The sequence below is a fragment of the Culex pipiens genome, chromosome 3 (assembly GCF_016801865.2).
Source record: "Culex pipiens pallens isolate TS chromosome 3, TS_CPP_V2, whole genome shotgun sequence".
NCBI classification, from domain to species: Eukaryota; Metazoa; Arthropoda; class Insecta; order Diptera; family Culicidae; genus Culex; species Culex pipiens.
In genome coordinates this window covers 20,018,219-20,041,343 of record NC_068939.1, presented here as the reverse complement: position 1 = coordinate 20,041,343, position 23,125 = coordinate 20,018,219, and the positions used below count along the sequence as shown (strand labels likewise).

General features: G+C 35.8%; 1 protein-coding gene across 10 annotated transcripts in view; it reads left to right on the top strand.

Moving 5' to 3' along the window:
• Positions 1–23,125, top strand: part of LOC120412863 (gamma-aminobutyric acid receptor subunit beta) — a 150,723-nt gene that overhangs the window by 97,276 nt on the left and 30,322 nt on the right. For 6 of the 10 annotated variants that reach the window (XM_039573483.2, XM_039573476.2, XM_039573482.2 and 3 more), the window contains exon 7: positions 19,804–19,941. In XM_039573483.2, coding sequence (XP_039429417.1) covers positions 19,804–19,941 — 138 coding nt within the window. Of the gene's footprint in view, positions 1–17,207; positions 17,346–19,803; positions 19,942–23,125 lie in introns of all 10 variants that reach the window. The other 4 variants (XM_039573488.2, XM_039573485.2, XM_039573487.2 and 1 more) reach the window with 1 other exon arrangement.

The window sequence follows — 23,125 nt, the reverse complement described above, 5'->3', positions numbered from 1 at the left end:
CAAACAGCAAATGAAACAAACAAAACCAAATACACAAAAGGGATGCCTCATTCTTTCCACGAAAAAGCTGAATGAAAAAAAAAATCGAAGAAGATTCGCGATACAAACAAACAAAACAAACAAACGCAAAGAGAAGAACCTCGGTGGGACAAAATATGACATGTTTCACAGAAGTTTCACACAAGAGCCCGAGAACCGTGTGAGCGCCGCTTGCTGTCATTTATCGGAGGGAGGGAAAATCCAAAAAAAGAAGTGTTTTGACCCGTTCAATCTGCTTGGGGGGGGAGGGAATTTGGACGTGGTACCGTGACTGCTGAGATTAGTAAACGCTACAGTTTCGCCAAGGTATGATGGATTTGGGTTCCCAGTACACGCTGTGATGAACATAATTTTATTTTTATGAATTTTCTGTGGAGGAATAAAGTTGCAAATTTTGAGTACAAATGATGTAATTTTGTGCTGAGAAGCCAGGCGCCTCCATGGTTTCATTCTGAGAAAAAAACAATGGATACGCTAGGTTCTTTGTCATGACTTCTCAGCATTTAAAACCGAAATTTACAACTTTATTTTTTCGCAAGAAGTGCAATAATATTTCATTCTTTAGATTGAGCGTGTTCAGGGAGCCCAAATTTATCATACCTTGACAAAACTGAAACGTTTACTGACATCAACTTCAAAAATGTCGTTTTGTGTCACACAAAAAATAAAATTCAAATTTTCTAACATTCAAGTGATCTCAAAATTTTCAACCGACGCTGTACCGTATCTTCATTTTTCCCCCGACTACATAATCTTTTGTTTGATGTTTGCGAACCCGGCGCAAGGAGTGACGACAACTTGGGCGAACCGGATTCCCTTTAGCTGACACATGATGGCCCGGGTACCTCCGCCCCCCCTCCGCCGTTGACCAAATTCGTCATCGTCGTCGAAACCCGGGGGCCCAGGTCATCCGATTGACGAAAGACAGCTCGTGAGCTAAATTTGGCCCGAAATCGGTTTGCCCAAAGCTCGTTCCTTGCGCGCGCGTGGGTGTGAGTGCTTTTGTGTGTGAATGGTGAAAGCTCATATTTCAATGTCTTTATGTGCCATTTTCCGTTGTGTTCGTCCCGTTTCATTGACAGTTTTCTTCCATTTTTGTCATCGTTATAACTTGTGTGCGAGTATATTTGGGGCATAAAACTACACCGTTTAGATTTCTGTTTCTTTCAACCACCCCCCTGCTGGGACTCTAATCGCGATGGCTGAAAGATAAATCGCTTTTTATTTGCTACACACGCACCCACAGAAAAAAAAATACACTCATAAATTTGCTCAGTTCCTTCAAATTCCACACACAAATCTTGTTGTTGTGAGTTTGACACAGCTGGAAACATTTTTCCCAAACTGACAGTGACAGCTCCTCATTCGTCATCACTACTTTCACTCGCAAATTTTGAGATATTGCTTATTGCGAGATAAAACCAATTTTCTCCTTCGCTGTGACTGACAGGAGGTTACAGCCGCCGAACTACCGCTGTATAAAAATCAGCAGGTTGAACTGAAATTCATCGTTGATTTGGCTGTCAACCTGATTTGTTTTGAATATTTTCCGAAAAGTCAGCAAAAAACTCAAGGCAACCTTTGACAACAGCCAAAAATTTGTTCTGCGGCTGTCATGCGGCCATTCTTCTGCGGTCATATCAGCGCGCGTGAACTCTAATTATTAACGCCCGCGATAATACAGTTAATCCTCGAATAGTGCGCAGGCGTTACAATTTGTGTTTCTTCGATTACCCTAGAATGACATTATGTTTTTGCAATGTTTTTGAAGATAATTGTAGATTGGAACAAGACGAACAAATTGCTTCAGAAAGACTGCCAAAACATTGTGTCGTGTTTGAGAAATCGATGAAATACAAAGCGTAACGCCTGCGCACTATGCGAGGTTCAACTGTACTTTAAATCACACAATTTATAATACCAACACACACTCAATCGCACACATTAAACGTTTCCTTGGTCTTTTCATTCATTCAATCAATTCATCTTTCCCACGTTATGAAAGTGATTACTTGATATCATGTTGTACAGTTAAACCTCCCACAGTGCGCAGGCGTTACGCTTTGTATTTCGTCGATTTCTCAAACACGGCATAATATTTTTGCAATATTTTTTAAACAATTGGTTTGTCTTGTTCCAACCTACGATGAGCTTCTAATGATGGCAAATATGTTACAGAGACCTCTTTTTATGCGGTGGCGTTACGCTTTTTGTTTCGTTGATTTCTCTTAAACCAAAGAATATTTTTGCAAGCTTTAAAAAAGCGTTTTGTAGATCTGAACAAAACCTATAAGTTGATTTTAAAAGATTCCGAAAATTTTGCGTCATTCCAGAGAAATCGAAAAATTAGAAAAACGTAACGCATCGCGTAAAAAGAGATTTCACTGTATGTCCTTTTAGAGCACAGTTAAACCTCGCATAAACAGAACAAAATCAATTACCGTAATCGTGAATTGTGTTCATGAATGTGAGAACCACGAAGGAATGTATTCACGTTTATAGTGCAAATGCACCATACTCATGAATTAATTCCTTCGTGGTTCTCAAGTTCATGAACACAATTCACGATTACGGAAAGGTGTTACGCATTGCATTTCGTCGATGTCTCAGACACGGCATAAAATTTTAGTAACCCTTTCGAAGCAATTTGTTCATCTTGTTCCAATCTACAATAAGCTTCAAAAAGATTGCAATAATATTATGTCCTTTTAGAGTTTCCGAAGAAATATGGAGCGTAACGCATGCGAGGTTTAACTGTAATCGAAGAAATACAAAGCGTAACGCTTGCGCACTATGCGTGGTTGTAAATCATTGATACTGTCAGAGACAATAAAATGTATCCATTTTTATACTGTCTAACTAAAACATATGATTTTGAGTCTTTTTGTCTGTGACATCGTCAAATCTGAGTTAACGGTGCACATCAATCAGAGCTTTTGCACCAAGATTTTTGTTACAGATATTTTAGTATTTTCAAAGCTATGAGAACTATCGATATAACTTTTTATTCATTCCCTAACGTACTGTCTATTAAGCGATTTACAACAAAATTTTCCTATTTTTACAATCAGATTGTTGCAGGATTGGGTCCGTAAGTTTGTCAATTTTGGAATAAGAAGACAACAACTTCCTTGGTTGCTGTGCACCCTTAAGTCCTGAAAAAAAAATCTTTTTTGTTTCTTAAGAACCAAACAATCTTCAGGTGATAGAATGGTAACCCCTCCGATAACCGACAGGTCGGCAGCTCAGCCATGATCCTCGGTCCATTTCTTCCCACGAGGACAGCAAGGCGTCACGCTGTCCGCCGACCCGGAAACTTGTGTGCCAAACATTTCACGCTCTGTCCCGTCGTACTCAAATGCTTCGCTGTTATTCAACGTACAATCCGATAGGAATAAAAAAAAACATCTCAAAATTACCCCGACTAGTGTAGGCTTAACTAACCTCGTACCCAAAATTCAAAGCTTTGTTTTCTGAAAATACTTGGCCTTTAGATTGCTACGAAAGACTTTGTTGTAACTCTTCAACAAAAAAAGGAAACAGGTGGTTAGAAGAAAAATGTTGAAACTTTGAAGAAGGTCACTTCGGTTACGATCTTGGGACGCCCGTGGACGGGTCAGGAAAACTACAAAACTAAGAAAAATATGCAATTCCCCTGATTGAACTGAAGTGTTGCCTGCTTCCAGGTTTCAACTGGAAAACCAGAGATAGAAACAAAACCATCGAAAAATGCATACAACAAAATATTTGTTAAAAAACAACACACAAATCTTTGTAGAGCTGTCAAATGACAAAATCAAAAAAAAGTCAACAATTGTAACTTGATTTAGTGTTGCTTTTACTTTGAAATGTCAAACTTTCGTTTTTTTCTTTATTTGTATCTTAAGTTGTTTTCACACAAACACACACGAAAAAAAAACCACACACAAAACTTCTGTCTAGTGTCTTCTAACCTTGTGTTCGTGTTGTGCCCTTCAGTTCAAGTGAGTGTGTGACGAGTTATACAGCGAATCCGGAAGAGTTCTGGAACCTTCTGCCCGCCCCCAAAACTCCCCGTGCAGAGAGTAACGCCCGAAAAACGAGAGCCCACAAATTGCCTTTTGAACGACAACTTTGAGCTGAGCGTTGTGTTGTTAGCAGAGTAACGTGTTTTTCTGTTGTATTGTTTCAGTTTTTTTTCTGTGTTTGTTTTTTTTATTTTAGATTTTAAGTTTTTTTTTGTTTTGTCCAACGCTAAGTCATTTTTAACATTTTTAAGTTTGCGATGAATAATACACACACAGTGGAAAACCTTAGTGGGGTTTCCAGTTTTACATTATAATATCTAACTAAGCGACCCCTGTTTGTTAAATTTATCACAAGTCAATCAGTCGAAATTTCCTTTTCAAATAGTGAAAAGACTACATTTTTCAGTTGAATTTTTCTGTTCAGTCTTTTTACATACCTTTGTACTACACGCGAAAGGAAATTGTGGAACAAACCAGAAAACTTACATTTCATACCCGCATTTTTTTTTCTTTGATCCGGATATTGTTTCTCTAGTTATCTATTGTTTCTCAAAGCTTTTGATTTCTCATTTTTCCATATATATTATAATGGTTAATTATCGGTCGCCTTCTCTACTACAGCAACCGCAGAAGGTTGACTATACGGCTAGTCTCAATGTCACCCATGGGTGGAATACTATCGCACAGAACGTGTTATTCTATATACTCAGCAAAAAAACAAAACGAACACCTAAAAATCAAATAACCCAAAATAAGCCGACTGTCAAAACTTGTCTTTACACTAAAACAACAAACCAAATCCTACAGCAACAACTTTAAAATTCACAATTATCTCCCCAATTCATTGTCTGTTTTTGTGTACGCACATACCGTTTCAACCAAGTTCAAATCGACAATTGGGGTGAATGGGGACAGATGTGTATAAGGACAACATACCAAGCTAGTTTTTCGAATATAAGTGTGTGACTATGATAAATAATGATGCTTCAAAATTATAACCCCTTTTAAAACATTTGTCCCTCTTCACCCCAGTTTATGGTTTTTAAAATTCAAAAGTTTTAAAATTGTTACAACAGCTTCAAGTTCGCAAAATATTAAGATAAGTTTTTTTTAACTCGTCCATTACAAAATTTACATTCAAATATGTCTTAATTTGCCATTTTGGTGAAAGAGTTGAAATAATTAAAAAAATATTCAGAAATTTAAGAATAAATTCACTTATATATCATTAGTTTTTCCGTTCAAGGCTCCATACAATTTTTAAGGCTGGTCATAAAAAAGAGCATATGAACATTAAAAAATCAGTATCTTAAGAAGAGATTTTCCGATCGATTAGGTGACTTTGGCAAAGTTGTTAGTAATGATTGGAACGTTTCATAAAAATATGATACACGGAAAAAAGGTCCCGATTTTTAGTTCTAGTTTTATCACTTAATGTCCAATTTAAAAATATGTCATTTTTAATTTTCATATTTTTTAAGAGTTTAGGGGTGTAAAAAGGCCACTTTTTGCGCTAGAGTTTAAAATAGTGGAAAATATGGAGTTTCGAAATCAAAAAAAAAGTTTTTTTGATTAATGTAAAATGATGTCAAACTTAATTTCAAAAATCATTTCAGATGCAAAAACATATTTGCAATCGAACATAACTTCACACATTTGTTAATAAAGTGCGCCGATTTCAGGTGATTTTTTTTTCGGAAAATATTTAGTATTTTGCAATTAAAAAACTTAATAAAGGAAAATTATCTATAGTTAAAATATTGGTAAAAGCTGAGAAAATTTCCTACAATTCTCCATTTTTGACTTTGTTGATCGGACCGGTTACTGATTATTTACAGCCTCTAAAAGCCTAAATAAGTTTTTTTTCTCAGTGGAAAGTAATTAGCCCTCATTTTTCAACTCGCGATATATCGGAAACTTTTGGTTTGATTTTCAAACTTATGTGAAATTTTCTGCAATATTCAATAGTATTTCGAGTATTTAGAAAAAATAGTATTTCGAAATTTTAGAAAAAATAATGACATTTTAGTTTGATTAAAAAGACGTTTTTTCGGCATTTTCAAATGTTAAGTATGGTTTTAAAATTTAAAAATATTTTTTATTGAAAAGTATAGAAAATTTCACAAAAGCTTGATTTATTAACATTGAAAAAACTCTTTTTCACAAAAATTAAGCTGCAAAAGGCTGTATCTCAACACCAGTTTTTTAACCAACGAGAACATCTTGCTGAAATGTGTTAAAATTGCACAGAACTTATAGGATTTTGACTATATGGGAGACATTGGTTATAATCGTATGAAAAATCATACCAACATCAAAAAATTATAGCGTTTTGGAATCGGGATGACGTCAGCTATCGATTGTACCTATAATTACATAGATATTTTCACAAAAATACGTATTTTTCCTGTATTTTGAAAATGCAATGTTCCTCGACAAGACACTCAAAATTATTGTAATTGCAGTATGGGTTTCAATTGATCGGGATATTTCATGTATTCGAATGTAGTTTTGTTTTTTTTTTAACTAAATAAAATTACAAATCAACATGTTTTCGAAAAAAAATCTCAAAATTTCAGTTTTTACGATGTATCAAACGGCTATCAAACGATCAGAATTTCGAAATTTACTACATAATTTTTTGAAAATTCTAAAAAATTTCACAAAACTACATATATTTTTGAAAAAATGCTCAAAATTTCATGTTTTTACAATATAGGTATAAAATGATCAGAATTTATTTTATACATTTCAAATGTAATAACAACATTTTTTCAAAATACTAAACGAAATCACAAAATTACGTATTTTCGAAAAAAAAAATACTCCAAGTTTAAATTGTTTTTCAATATGGGTATCAAATGATTGGGATTTTTCCTACATTTTGGGAATAGAATAATTTTCTTGAAAATACTAAAAAAAATCACGAAACACATATTTTTGAAAAAAAAAATTACCCAAAATTTCAGTTTTCTACAATATGGATATCAAACAATCGGGATTGTTTCATACATTTTGAAAGGTGTAACATAATTTTTGAAAACACTCAAATTTTACACAAAACTACGCATTTTCAAAAAAATGCTCAAAATTTCAGTTTTTCGCAATATGAGTATCAAATGATCGATATATTTTAATAAATTTCGATAGCTATGATATTTTATTTAAATGCTTAAAATTTTCACAATACTACGTATTTTCTGAACAATACTTAAAATTTCAAAATTTATTTCATTCGAAATGTTAGAAAAAATTCCGATCATTTGTTACCCAATTGAAATTTAAAGTGTTTTTTTTTTTGAGAAAATACATAATTTTTTGGAAACTTTGAATGTTTTCAAAAAAAGGATGTTATTATATTCGAAATGTATAAAAAAAATCCAATCATTTGATAACCATAAGGTGAAGACCTAAAATTTGGAGTATGTTTTCGAAATTACGTAGTGTTATGAAAATTATGAGTATTTTCTTCGTTATTACGTTCCCGACCCGAAAAGTCCGGAACATTTGACACCCATATTGCAAAAACTGAATATCCCATATAAGCTTTGTGCTTCAGTTATGCACGCTTCGGTTTTGCATCCCCCATACGCGGTGCTAAACCGAGCCATGACTGTAAAGAGAAATCTTTTTTACGCGGTGGCATTACACTTTTTATTTCGTTGATTTCTCCAAAACCATACAATATTTTTGCAAGCTTCAAAAAGCGTTTTGTAGATCTGAACAAAACCTACAAATTGCTATTAACAGATTGCAAAAATGTTGCGTCGTTCCAGAGAAATCAACAAATTAGAAAAACGTAACGCACCGCGTAAAAAGAGGTTTCTCTGTACCTATTTTTCTGCAATACCCCAATCATCTAAAACTTGGCCGAAGATATCAAATCGATCACCCTTCCTAAAATAGAGATCTTCGATTATTCACATGCACATTTTTTATGACCAGCCCTCAAAATTGATGCTCTGGAGGATTAGGTATTCATTTTGGTAAAACAGTTAAATTATATTGGTGGAAATAATTAAAAATCGAACGCAAAAAAGTGAGAAAGTCACCCTTTGATCCCTCATTTTTTTTTCAGCCCGTACTTTTTAAGCATTTTTAATCAATTAACATCTCAAAATAGAAGCGAAAAATTTCCTTTATTAATCTGCTTCCTTGACGTTAAACTTTTTACATTTTGTGACTATTTGAAAACTTAAATAACTGAATATCTAGAACGAATAACTGAGTTCAAATTGTTGCATATTTGAAATAGTGATCCTAAATGCATACATCCAAAAAATAATAGTAGCATTTATTAAAGTTCAATTGCAATGCAAGATTTATCCCATTTCCCCGCCGTCAAGAAGTGAATACGATGCTATTAAAACTAGCACTGTCATGTCGTTTCAAATGTACACCTGGTCACCAGAATTCCTCGAAGCTGGTCCGCCTCGCAGTCTGAACCCGAGTCGCGTTACAGGTGGTAAGACCCGCCCGGTACAAAGTCATCATCTCACTCTTTGACAATTGTTTAACATCCCCCTCTTCCACACTCCCTCCTTTCGTCCACCTTAACCAAACAGAGGAACATTGTTGGAAACTTCCCCCCCATCTCCTCCCAGCACTGCATACTCGGTTTTATGTTGATCTTTCTGCAGCAGCAGTGTGTGTGTGTACGTATCGAACCGTACCGAGGACTTGCTCGAATTTGGTCGACGTTATCTCTGCCAGGCCACATGCTACCTACCGGTTACGAGCTTTAAGCTTTCAACCAAATTTTCCACTTTATTAGCCATGGTGGGGAAATTGATTTTGGGAGGTGAACTGCAACCATGATGGTTTCCATGGATTTAGATTATTTGATAAATTTTAAAACTGCACCCTTGGTTGAGGCCAGCCATGAATGACCAAGCGCCCCCACGGAGAGTATATTGTATGCTGGGGAAGGGTACGAAGTGCTATCGATGAAAATTTAAACTTTATTTGCTCCTTACTTCCAGAAGAAAACGCAGCTATCGACTTCCAGGTATTTGCCTTTCCACCTCATACGATATTCCCTAGCGCGCCAAAGCCACTCCGCACTTATCGTAAATCCTGGCAGGTTAGCCGGCTGGCTGGTGGTTATCTGCAAAAGGGGCTTTTACCGCTTGGGTACCTTTCTCATATGGTTGTGAAGCATAGCATAAGCCACGCATGCCACTACCAAGGTGGTCGTGGTTTCTGCAGCATAGTTCAAAGTACTGCGGCAAACATCGCGCCCGGAATAAGGGATACACCACCACTTGGGATGTCGTAATGCCACCCGAGGTATTTGGTACAGTGTTGGATAATTTTGGCTCATTTTACGCCTAAATGTAGGCCAAAATCAATACCGTACGGCTAATTGAGCCCCAAATTTATGTAATCCCGTCAAAGCTACCCCACTGTACGGTGTCGGATTCCCCCCAAAAAACAAAGGATCCACTAAAGCAAGTGTGCTTCCTTCGACCACATAAATCATAAAGCCATTTTCCAGCTGAAAGAAGCCAACAAGACACACACAAAAAAAAACAACCCGAAACCAACCTCTCAGGTGAGTCGTTGCAGCCAGTTCCAGGCCATGCATGTTCGCTCATGTACCCTATACGGGAGAGCAGTGTTGTTTGGCCGGGACCAGATAAGTCACACCACCTTTACGACCTGTGTGACGGAGGGAGAGCCTGCTGCAGCAGGTCGAAAAGCAATTCCGGCTTGGCTTGCCCGGCCATCCGTTACTGATAGGACACACGGAGGAAACAAAAAAAAACCTGACTCTCGAGACACAATTTCTGGGACTTGAACAACGGAACGGCCCTTCTCAGATTGGAAGGTATGACCAGATCGACCGAGTAAGGGCCTGCTCCCGAGGGGATGACTTTAGGTTCTCATATGTTGAAATTTCAAGCAGCGTACACCGATAGGTGCCCGGTATCAAACTGGGAGGAATGAGCTCTCAATTTGGTAGTAGAAAGGCACAGCGAACGGACTAAGAGGATAACTCTCTAGACTTCAAAAAAAAATCATTGGAGGTGTGTCGACAACAGAAATCAAACCCAAAATATTTGACCTGGCTATAAAGTTGAATAGTATTCAACGTTTTCGCAAATCGACATTTCTTTGTATTTTTTAAAATTTAGATTAAACTTTGTCCAAGTCTCTATGTCAAAAGAAGCCATTTTGCATCATTACACCCAGAATTCAGAGTCGAAAGAATCGTTCCCTCAAAATTTATTGAGAGCTCAGTGCCAAAATCGAAAGAATAGTGCTACCAACTCACACCATCAAAACAATTGTGTTCATTTGTTAATTATAACAATAAATCGACTTCTAACCACTTCTGAGTGATCAAGCTATGGTGGCCGAGGCAGTTAAATCGTTGGGTTAGTCTGTCAAAGGTCTCTGGTTCGATTCCCGTTGTCAACATTTTTGGTTTTTTTGTTTGACGGATGAACTTCCCGAGCAGACGGAAAAAAACGTGAGAATAACATTTTTTGATATTTGAAAACACTAGGCCAATAACATTTTATGTTATTCATAACAAGATTTGTTATTCGACGTTATGATTTTTTGTTATTGGATTGTTATTGTAATAACAGACTTATAACATTTTAAGTTATTCTTCGAACAAATCTTTGTTATTTTAACAAATATCCGATCATCCATAACAAAAATTGTTATTCCAAAGTTGTTTTATCTTTCAATCAATATCAGACCAATAACAAATTTTGTTATGATAACATTAAATGTTATTAAACTCTTATGAAAAAATGGATTTTGCAAGAATATTCCATAACACTTTTTGTTATTTTAACAGTATTTGTTATTGGAATGGAATGAATTTTGTTATTACCGTCTGCCCGTTTTTTTTTGCAGATGAACCTCGAGGGAATAATTCTCTTGTCCATATCGGGCTGTGTTCTGTGTGTCCGCGGCAGGTACCACTCTTCTCTCGGCTCGAGGCCACTTTTCTCTCGGACGAGCGCTGCCCAGTTTAGGGTGTAGTTTCTCCATTTGATCAGCAAAAAATTGTTAAATGGAAAATAATTGTTTTATTTGTTTATTTTCTACAAAAAGTTAATTCCTCAAAAGACGTAATTTTGATTTAAAAACTTTTTTATATGTTTAAGGAGACTAAAACGGCATCTTCTGCGCTAGTTTGGGATTGTGGAAAATTTGGCAGTGGAGATATAATTTTTGAAAATGTGACATTTGGAAGCATTATAAAACAAAAAATTAATAAAATTATTTTAAAATGCAAATTTAAAGTTCAAAACGAAAATTACTTCAATTCAGGGTTGCCCACCTACATCCCGCGGGCCAGATCCGGCCCACAACGGCTACCGTCATTCGGAGCGAAACGGGACACATGGGGTGGATTTGGACAGTTGTTTAAGACTTGTTACTGCATTTGTTTCTGATAGAACGGATACGGAACAACAAAAAAGTGGACATTTGTCTAAATGTCAAACTTTGAAGTGCTCTAAAAATTTCAATCCCTATTCAGAATATAGTCCCGATGGGGTGACCATTTGACAGTATTTAATTTTTTTTTGATGGCTGGCCTTTCATCAAATTGAATATTTTTATTAAATACTATGAAACTAATAAACAATATTGTTGATTTTTTTGGAACAAAATTGTTAAGTTTTCAAAAATAGTTTTAAAAAGGTTCTGAGGCCTTTAAAAATTTATTTAAAGCCTTGGTACAAAGGAAATAAAAATCAATATATTTCAAATATCAAGCGAAATTTTCAAAATCTGTATCATCAACTGCTTTTAACATCATAACATTTACGCTGCTGTCAAAAGTTCGCAAAATGTTTAGAATCCATGAAAAAAAAAATCCCTTAAGTTCCACGGCTTTTTATCATAACTATTTGAAAGTCTTGAAAAAATCTTTTGATACATAATAAACAAATCAATCGTTTTACAATTTTTTGCTCCCTGAATTTTTGGATAAGTTCAGGTTACAATTTTTTCATTTTTGCTACCGTCATCAGGGGTGACAATAAGTCATACAATTTTCAGCCTTTTTTAAGTATGTTTTGTCGAAAATCTTTGTTCAGGACCAATTAGGTTGCTGCAAAAAAAAAATCGGTCCGAAAAATTCCAGGAACTATTTTTTTTAAATAAGCTTCAAAATTTTAATGGAAAAGGTAGTTAAATGAATTTAAAATAACTTGAAATGCATTTTCCTGCGTTTTAAATAATATTTAGTATATTTGAGATCGATCAACAATATTTTTTTTCTTTGTTGAAATCCCGTTGTACATTACTGCAAAAAAAAAATTCGACAAGAAAAAATATTTCACCTACACTTTGATATTTTGAAAACTAAAGATAGCAAAAAATATAGGCGGTTGTAAAATGTGTAAAATAAACGACAACTGGTAATATGAAGTGGTTAAGAAGAAATTTTCATATTTATTATATGTTTGCCCCCCTTCCCCCGAGGGGTTTGACCACAGCAACTTCAAAAAATATTTTCAACGACCTATGAAAATTTTCATCTTTGTATGAAAATTTTCATCTAAAATAAAATGTTTATTACAAATTCTTCTTGTTATAATTGTCATTTTGTTGTCATTTTCGTCACCACCTTGATTTAATCATTTTTTGCTAAAGTATACCGTATTCAAGTTAATTAAAAATACTTCATACATTAAAAGCATTGTAGGATTTTGTCTCAGCCCCAGCGATGGAATAATCATCATCAAAAGAAAATCATTAGACGTTCATCAAGAGAAAAAATCCGAAGGGAGCATGGCTCTTCTCTCTCGCGCACGAAAGATTGATAAAAGGAATCTAAAAAAAATCATCATCTTGATTATTCGGCGGAACATCTTTTTCACTACTACACTTGCAAGTGTAACGTCACACGTCGAAATATGACCTGTCACATTTTGTAGATGGGCAATGTATGTAAACAAAGTGAAATAAATATTTTTAAGTGGTGCTGACAAGGAAATTCACAAAAAATCATCAACAAATTGATTTTCGGGAGCGATTTTATTTTGCGTGATTTGCCTCTCTCTCGCGGGTGAAGAATGATCGCAAGCGAAATTGGTTTTTTTTCGATTATTTCATCCCTACATTTAAAAAAAAATACTTCAATATTTCTCTTTGATTGCTCGCCCACACATTCAAACCTCAATTTTCGCCATACAACTCGGATTAGTCATCGAGCGTTTGAATGACATTCATCCTGCCGCTCAGAATGCGCAAAGCACACTGTATCTGTTCTTCTAGGAAACTCAATCCCGCAGCCGGACATCGTCCTGACGTGGAAATTGCAAAGCAGTACCACCCACTGCTCGGTTTATTCAAACGGATAGAACTAATCCTCTTTCATTGGACAAACAGGGTCCTTTCGTCCGCTCGCAAGAATTTCTCGTAGCTCGAAGAAAGATAATTGAATGATCAAATTTGTCTCTATGTACATAAGCCCGGGGGGGGGGAGAGGGCATGCTTTGAAGTATGGCATCAGGCATATTCACATATATATAAAACATAAAAGCACAAAATACGTCGTAGTCATCTCTCGACCGTTTGCCTTCGAGATTAGCCCCGGTGCAAGGGGGTAGGGGGGGGGCTGCTGCTGCTGCTGAAAACTCCTTTTGTGCGCTGTGACTTTGACAGAGTTGTCTGCCAGCTGGTGCTCCGAACCACCCCGTCACCCCCACCCTTTGGAATGTTTCGGAAAGCTCGCCGGTGTCATTTTTCATCGCACTTGCTGTTTTTTCGGGGGGGAGCGCACTTTTTTTCAAAATTTTCTTGCAATTTCTGGGCGAAAGCTGTGCGCCGTAGTAAACCTTTAAATAAGGCACTCCATCATTTCGGGCGTTTATCCCAAAATGGCGTCGCAGGTTTTCTTCGCGAGGGTGCGCTAGGGTGGCTCGCGAAATTTCAAATTGATCAAAATAATTTTCAAACATTCTACAGTATCAACTCGAATTTAAATTAATACAATTTATGCGAAATCATTGTATTTATTTTGATCCAATAGATTTTAATACAAAGAACATCTCTAGTAGCACACAAGTTGAACAGCAGTTCTTTCAACTGATTGTTTGACTCAAAGTGGTTGAACAACGTTTTGAAAATCAACAAAAAAACTTTTGACTAAAAAATAAAATGGTGCCAAGAGATTTTTTTCCCAGATTAAATTAATTTAAAAAATCACTCTAACATGATATCTGGAGTTTTTATTTTTAAAAAAAGGTCCGAAAAAAACAGTTTTTGCTTTTTGGGTATTTTTTAACACCCGTGACTCCAGGTGGTTTCAAAAAAAACTCCAGATATTATAAGTTATTTCAAGAAGTTTCATAATTTGTTACAAAAACGTTTGTGGAACAAACACGGAACTGTCCTTTCAAAAGGCACTTTTTACCTTCCCAATTTTAAGTATTCTATATTATTAAGCATTAACACGACATTCTCGAACCACCCTGCCCCCCATAACTGTGACAAATTGCCTGCCAGACACCACTAGAGGGACCGGAGCGGAGAAGCGCGTTCGCAATTTGTTATTCCGGGACCAGGGCAAGCGAGTGTCTCCCGGGTGGGCGGCGCACCAACCTGGTGACCAAATGGAAAGCAAATATTTAGAATTAGGCCGAACGGGAAAATTGGAGCCCGCTGGAAGTCGAGGGCCGGGTCGTGTCGAGTTGGACGAGAACAACAATGCCCGAAAGGCCCGACCCGGGCCGAGATTGTTTGAATGAACCTGGCCTCGGTTGGTTGACAAATTCGTTGGAACTGGACACTGTGTTCATTTTTTTTTTAGATCTGCTTTTGTTACAAAAGTCCTCAGTTCAGAACGTAGCATGTTTTGAGAGGAATTTCAACTTCAACAATGCTTTCAGAATAAAAACAGATCGGGGTTCGTGCCCTTCGCTAGCATACAGTCTCCCAAATGAAAAGACGCTTGGTCACGTGGAAGCGCGGTCGTCCGAAAATAGTTGTTTTCAGTGTCAAAAAATTAAACAGAATAAAACATACCAAACATTAACTCAACAAAACAACCATGTGATTCTACAGCACGGCTTTTGCATTACTTTTTTTCTGTCTCTGATATCTCGGTTCGTAATAAACTTGGAGTCAAATATTCAGTACACACTCATCTGTTCATCAATCAAACAAAAATCGCCGGCATTTTATATTTAAAAAAAAGCCAACATTGAATCATGTTCGTAAACCGTCACACACCAACCACTCGCCGGAATTCATTTGCATGTAGTTGTGATTTCCTTTTGTTGACTTTCCTTCAAAGTGTTCAACTCATTAAAAAGTTTCTATTTCGCAATCAAACCAGTAGCAAAGCATTATGCACCATAGGAAGAGGCAGCATGTAAAATGATAACTTCCATAAAAAACGTCATTTTTTCTCATTTTTTGGTTTCGATCGTTTGTTTTAAAATGTGATTTATGTTATTTTTTACCCAACTCATTTGTGTACATAATTTTCCCCCGTTGATGGTTTGTGTTCCATTCGCTGATTGACGTTCGCTTAACATTTTGAGCTTTTGATTTTATTTTATTTGATTTGATCATGATTTGTTTTACAACCTTTAAACAAACAGAAAAAACCTTTATTTTATTATTTTTAAATGAAAAAAAATCAAACAGGAGCTCTACAATTTAAAAATATTTGGAAACAGCCCTGCCATGTATTTATTTTCATTAATCTGCCAGAAATTTTCAGAGGTTGTTTGGACATATATAACTAGCATCTGAACCAAATATGAGAAATAAAAGTGAATGGAAAGTGGGGCAAATCGGGACATGAAGGTTAAAAAATAAGTAAACGTCTGTAACTAAGGCAAAATTCAACTGAATTTCAAAATTCAAAAAGCACCTGAAAGGACTCAAAAAATGCAACAAAATAAAGAATGAAATGTCGCAATTGGTTCAATCAAAAGGGGGGTTTTCGGATTTTTGTGAAAAAATAGCAGAAATTTGACATTCAAATAATATTTGTTTGATCCCCACAAGCTTCAAGTCGAGCAAGTCGAATGTAGATAATCTGCTGGTGAAATACTTTTTTATTTGAGTTTCAAAATTGTGTTATTTTCTCACTAAATTTCTTAAACCTCCTTTTAGATTGAACCACCCTTCATTTTGCTTATTTTTTGAGTCCATTCAGGTGCTTTCTGATTTTTGATATTTAGTTGAATGTTGCCTTTGTTACAGCTTTCTACAAATTCCATTGACCTAGTTATATATGTCCAAACAACCCCTGAACATTTCAGGCAGATTGGTGAGGTTTTGACGACGTCCCTGACAAAGGGATTTGCTCTGTTCGTGAACTCGCTCAATTTTCTCTTTACTTAATTCATAATTAGAATAAAATGCATGGTTTCACTATCATATCTGCTTCTTTTTTCATTACATTTTAATTCAAATTATTTTTTTCCCTTTCAGTTTATGTGAGTACTTTTTGCATTGTTCAACATTTTCTACTTAAATTATCTATCTTAAGTTGAAAAACCTAGCTTCGTGTAAGACATTTTCTTGACTTTTGATTTGCCTTTCAGGTTTATTTTCTCATCTCTCTTATCTTTCTTATTTTCCATTCTGTGTGTTTGTTCTATCTATTAAATTAGGCAAATTTACGAAATTATATTTACATCAAAAAATCTTATCGAGAAAGTTTCCAACAAAGGCAAACACTGAAAACAAGCTTTGATAAAAAAAATTTAACACACCAAGCATCCTTGTAGTTCTATGAATTCTAGAGAATGATAACAAACATAAAAATACTAGATACTCAAGATGAATGTATGCTAAGCTTATTTTCTCCAAAATAGTTAATTTTGATAATTGTTACCAAAAAATATGATCATATTTTGCATAAAAAACTACGCTCAAACAAACAGATTAAACAGTTTTTATTATTTTATTTTTATTTTCCCCACTTAACTCATTAACCATACTTTGTCAATTTAAAATCCCAACTGTATTCTCAACCAATGTCGAAAATCGTTACACCCAAAAAAATATATATCGGCCACTTAACGTATCACGTACACGATGTTATATTCGAGAAAAAAAAACCTTCGAATCCAAATCTTGAATCGGATCCACTGTTGACAATAAATTAAAACCCTAAAAACCACCATACTGACAAATAAAAATCTTACCGATTTTGCAACCCTGGAGTCGGATACACTATGCGAGATATCCGGTACTTCTGGAAAGACGGCCTAAGTAGTGTCGGAATGAGCAGCGAAGTAGAACTACCACAATTTAGAGTACTTGGTCACAGGCAGAGGGCGACCGAAATTAACCTTACCACAGGTACCCCATCATTAGCATTTTATTTCGAACAAAAAAAAACCCAAAACACATCTCTCTTCTATCTATCTTTGTCTGTCTATCTGTCTATTTCTGTCTCTTTTTCTCATCATAAACCGTTCACCGTTTTACTTCCTCAGTCATGTTGTTTTGAGTTTGTTTTACGTTCACTTTTAACTTCCTCGTACCCGTGTTCATCACGAACGAAAAGAATATACTAGTAATGTACCAACTTGTTCGTACAAAGCTGCGACTATTTTCGTTACCTGTCCCTTCAAGCAACACACACGAATCTGTACACACACTTTTTTTTCGTTATAATTTGTGTCTAAAATGTTCACAACTTCCACCAGAGATGATTGCTCAAAAAACAATCCCACCGATTGATCACATTTTACCGAATTGATTTGACACACGTAAACACCCCCCTCGGCAACCACTACCTGCCAGTCTGAGCGTGTGGTGCCAAAGCTCAGACGGAAAGCTTTCAAGCACAGTGCGAGCGAAAGCTTCCGAACCCTCTTTCTCTCTGGTCTCTGCTGCACCATCACCCCTTTCGCGTGGTTCCGAACCCAATTCGAGCCTGTTTCACCAAACCAAAATTATGCTAATCCCTCACTCCCACACACACGAATACACCTTCTGAAAAGTTCACACCCTTTTTGTGTGCCACAAAAACACCCGAAAAAAAAGTACTTCACACACCACAGCTTAATGACTCATGAAGACTGCGTGGACTTTTGCACCACTTCTCTGAAAGTCCACAGAAACAAATGGTTGTCTTGAACAAAAATGAAGACTCGATCAACCGAATAAAATGTCTTGGGTTTCGGTCAAGATCTAAACATCGTTTCTGTGTACTAATAAAATTCTTAATTTTCGTTGTTTCAACCAACAATCGCGCAGCTTTCAGTTTTCTGTTGTCATTGAAGTGCGCGCTCGCGACGCAATTCAATCGAAATTTTTCGTTCTCACAAATTGAGTGCACGTAAGTTGATTCTTAATCTTACATTTTGGTTTGATTTCATTTGATTATGATTTCGTTACCCTCTTGCGTTCGAGATACGTTTGAAAATCAATCAAGGCGTTCCTCCGGCGGAGCAGAACACTCAGCGCTGTAAATGCAAGCCTACCCGAACAACCACTAGGCTAAACCCTGCTAAACTCTGCTACACCAAAGTGTAAGATAATCATGTTATATTGTTGTGTGCAAAAACAAACCGAACGACGAGACTGAACAATACTCGAGGTTGTAATTAATCGGACTATTATTCTTGCTCTGAATACGAAACAACCAATCAGATCCTGCATTCAACTATACTGTATCGTCACACTGTCGACTTTAGTTGTACGTTACTCTCTACAGAACGGTCCAATAGATCCGGGATATATCATAAAGCTGCTTCAATACCTAAGGGGAGTTTGACGTATATTTAGACATCATTCGATATCCAAATATGCAGCTATTTGATTGATCCGAAGGTTTTAAAACGGTTTAGAGAATATCCCTAATTTATTAGTACCGTAAACATTTTATTATCAGTACACACTCGACAGCACTGAGAGCCACGGTGAACTAAAACATATTTTTGAAAATAAGCATAAGCAAAACCTTTTTTGAGTTCACCCCATTTTTTGCCATTCATTCTCAACCAACAAGTCCCACGGGAATCTTGCGCACCCGAGGACAATGCGAAAAGATTCCAGACCCCCTCCACCACCACCCAGTACCGACAGTCGGAGCGACATCTGCCGGACGCGCGATTTTTTGCCGCCATCATCAATCACACTACAGTTTTAGAATGGCGCTTGTGGTAGCCATGGTTTTTTGAGTCCCATTTTAGAGTTCATTTTTTTTTTGCCAGATACTAGTTACTTTTTTTTCCTGTAATCGAGCTCTTGTAGGTATCGTTTTTGGTTTGACTTTTGCTCAACCCTACACTAGCGCCCCACTAGTGTGTGTATGTGAATGTGCAGATTTGGTTTTCGACATTTGCTGCCACGGACACGGTGACAATTGGGGCACTTTCAGACCAGAACACTAGCCGGAAGCCCAATTGGCACTCAGATCTAACCTCTCTTTCCCTATTTCGATAATAGTCCTTTTAATTCCTCACCCGTACAGCCAGGCCCAAGCGAAATCTATCAGCGTAGGTTGTGTAGGATGTAGGGATGTTCAAGAGATTGCCAAGTGTCAGAATATAAGGTGAAACAGAAAGAAAAAAAAATCGTGAGAAAGAGTTACTAAGCCAATCGCTATATAGAAACATGCACAAGAACAGTGTCAAAGAGCGGAATGACAGCAAACAGAAGCGGATCTTGTACCTTAACTAAGTGTTGTCTACCACAATTATCGTGTTATGTTGTGTCTAATTTTTGCCGTTTGTTTATTCTAACTACCCCTTTAACGCACATACCAAAAACAAATTGTCGTAAAACTCTATTCCTCTCGCTCCTCTAGTCGGATACACGATGCGAGATATCCGATATAAATGGAATGAAGGCCCCAATTCAGTCGGAGTCTCGAGTGAAGTATCTTTGCCTCAGTTTAAGGTTTTGGGACACCGTCAGCGTGCTATGGAAATCAGTCTCACAACAGGTACCTGTAGACGGTCACCGATATCTCTCTCTAAATCTCTATCTCTCTCTCTCTCTGTTTTAATTTTGAACTCATTTTACAATCCTACCAATCCCACAGAACCATTATTTCGTTCATTCGTTATCTCATATACTGTTATGTCAAACAATCAAAACAAACCTCAATCAAACCAAAACAACAAATAATACTGTGTAAAAATCAAACCGCCAATCAATCGCTACCAATGATAATCAAACTCTTTTAAGTTGTCATGCTACCTTTCGTTTCATACAAAAAAAAACTCTCCTTCCGTACTTATCCCTGTGTAAAACTGTACCAAATTCTCTCTTAAGTTCCCTCTTCTGTCAGTATACACTCATAGCGCTGAGAAAATCAACCACCCTTCTCCTCTCCACCCCATTGACATCCCTATGGTGAAATTAACTCATCAAACCCAACCCTGAACATCCCCCCCCACCCCTCACCAACGTCAAAACCCACGCCCCCCAATAACCGTAAAGATTCATATCCTTGATAACGCGGGGGGGTTTCCGGACCAAAACCGATTCATAACCGGATCGCGGAACCCGTCGAAACCCATCAACCCGGAAAGAGTGAGAGACAAGCATTTTGCATTTTTTTTTTATTTCGAGATTGTACAACGACTTAACAAGCACACCCCAAACCCACACACACACGCTCACCCCATCACAATTGCATAATCCCCGAGCAAATGGAACCAATCAGCCCACTGTCGAAAACAAAAAAGCTCCATCGAAGCGGAAGCGAATTAAAATATTCTTTTTTCGTGCTTTATTTTATTTTTGGGGCTGGGGTGCAACAAAATGAACCTGTCACGTTAATCAAAGTGTGCCGTGTTCTGTGCTTGCGGTGGTTTCCCACGTGCGCACGTACGAAAGGGCGATCGGATTGTGTGCTGTTTGGTCCCCGATTGACAGCTAAAAGGGTGCACGGTGAAAAAAAGTAACATGGTTTGTGTTTTTTTTTTAAGACAAAATGCAAAATAAATTTGCAAGATAGAAAGAATTTTTGATATTTTTTAACGGTGGATGCCCTTGACTGTCATGAATATATTGATAAGCTCAGATCGTTCAAATTATCTGGCGTTTTCAACACCCTCACAAATGCACTGACATGGAAGTAGATTACACAATCAGTTACGTGAGTGGTTTGGATTGATGGTCAACCTTTCAACCAATTATGGAAATTAATTTCTTAAACTTAATTCAAATTTATTTCTTGAAAACTTTTACAAGCATGAAAAATATATTAAATCAGACAGCATTTACAAATCCAGATGTTTTTATGGCTGTGAAATTTTTATTGATATTATTTTTGTGACGTTCAAATTTCCCAGGTTTTGAATTTCCTGAAAAAAGAGAAAAATGTTGTTTAAATCCTGGAAATTCCCGGGGGTCCCGCGATATTTTTGATTTATTCATTTTTTATATGACCAGAAAAGCCTACAAATATATATATATATATATATATATATATATATTTAACAAAAAAGAAGGAGGGTGGGGAGACTTGATCCCGAAATATTTTAACCGGCATTTTCAAAATGTTAAGGGTAACATGATTCCACTTGCAACATTATGAAGAAATCTTAAGCAAAATGTTTCTTATTCATTTAAACTTTTGAAATTAAATAAGTTACAGAAATTTTACATAAAACTTGTACGTTTGTGTTCAAATATAACAAGTCTCGAGTTTTTTTTTAAAAAAAAGGTCCAATAAACCAAAACTGGAAGCATGTTGGGTGTTTTTAAAACAGCCTTGAGTCAGGGTTATTTAAAAACACCCAAAAAGCAAAAATTGTAAATTTGGTTTATTGGACCTTTTCAAAAAATAACTTCAGATGTTTAGTATTTTTTACTGGACCAAAATTTAGCATGTTTAAAAAAGTTGATGATTTTTGTATACAAAACATTTGAAAAATGGTTCAAACTTCAGTAAGTCAACAAAACCCATTTATTAAGCTTGAGGCTGATTCCAGTGACTGTAAAAATGCAGGGATCCAGTCTCCCTAAACGCACTTTTTTGAACAATTAATTGTAAAAATAGTATGACGGTAAATTTAACGTCAAATGCGTAAGGATTTTGTTGTTGATAAGTTTATCAAACAATTCATGCATAAACAATATTTTTTGAATAAATTTTAAGTAGTTTCTATACATATCAATACAAAGAAAAACGATCTATTGGAGGTTTTTTGTTTGAGTAAATTTTGCACAACTTTCTAGAACAAAGCTAATTTTTTTAACCACATGCTGAAGAGAAACACGCTTGGGACCAAGTGTCCCCGAGGACTCCATTCTCCCCTATATTTTACTGAAACTTGAAAATTAAAAACAAATACGGTATTTCGTAAAAAAAATTGTATTATAAAAACAAATCTCTTTAAAAGCATAAATTCATACAAAGGATCACTTCATTTGATACCCATATTGAAAATTATCAAAATTAGAATATTTTCAAAAAACACAATTGTTGTGAAACTTTAATATTTTACAAAACAATATTTAATAAAATAAAATGCATAAAAAGTTTCACTTCGTTTGATACCCATATTGAAAATCATAAATAATTTAGTATTTAAAAAATACGATAATTTGTATAAAATTTTTCAAAAATATTGAAAAAATAAAATGCATGCAACATTTCACTTCATATTGCACATTATGAAAATTTAGATATTTTCGCAAAAAAATACGGTATTTATCATTTTTTTTGAGTTTTTATGCTTTGAAAATTTACTATAAATTAACAAAAATATATATTTTTTGTGAAAGCTATTAACATTATTTGGTTAGATTAAGTCAATTTAAGAAAGATGTCAGAAATGAGTTTTCCTCCGTTATCGTCGATATAATTATCGCCGATAGAACTATCGAAATAATGATACCGAAAGATTTTCGTTATCGTCCCGACAATAATTTTCTCATTAACAATCTTGGAATTTACATTTAAAAAAAATAAGGAATTTCTCTGATCTGTCCACTAAAATTACAACAATTTTACTTAAAATTACCAAATCTATGCTGAGATGAGCCCAAAAAATTTAAATGCTTTAAAATTCCTGTTTATTACCAGGTATTTAAACGTTTCACTATTTTACAGCCGAATCTGAATTTCCAAACCAACATGTGTATTATTAATATTTTGATTTCGGGAAAACCGG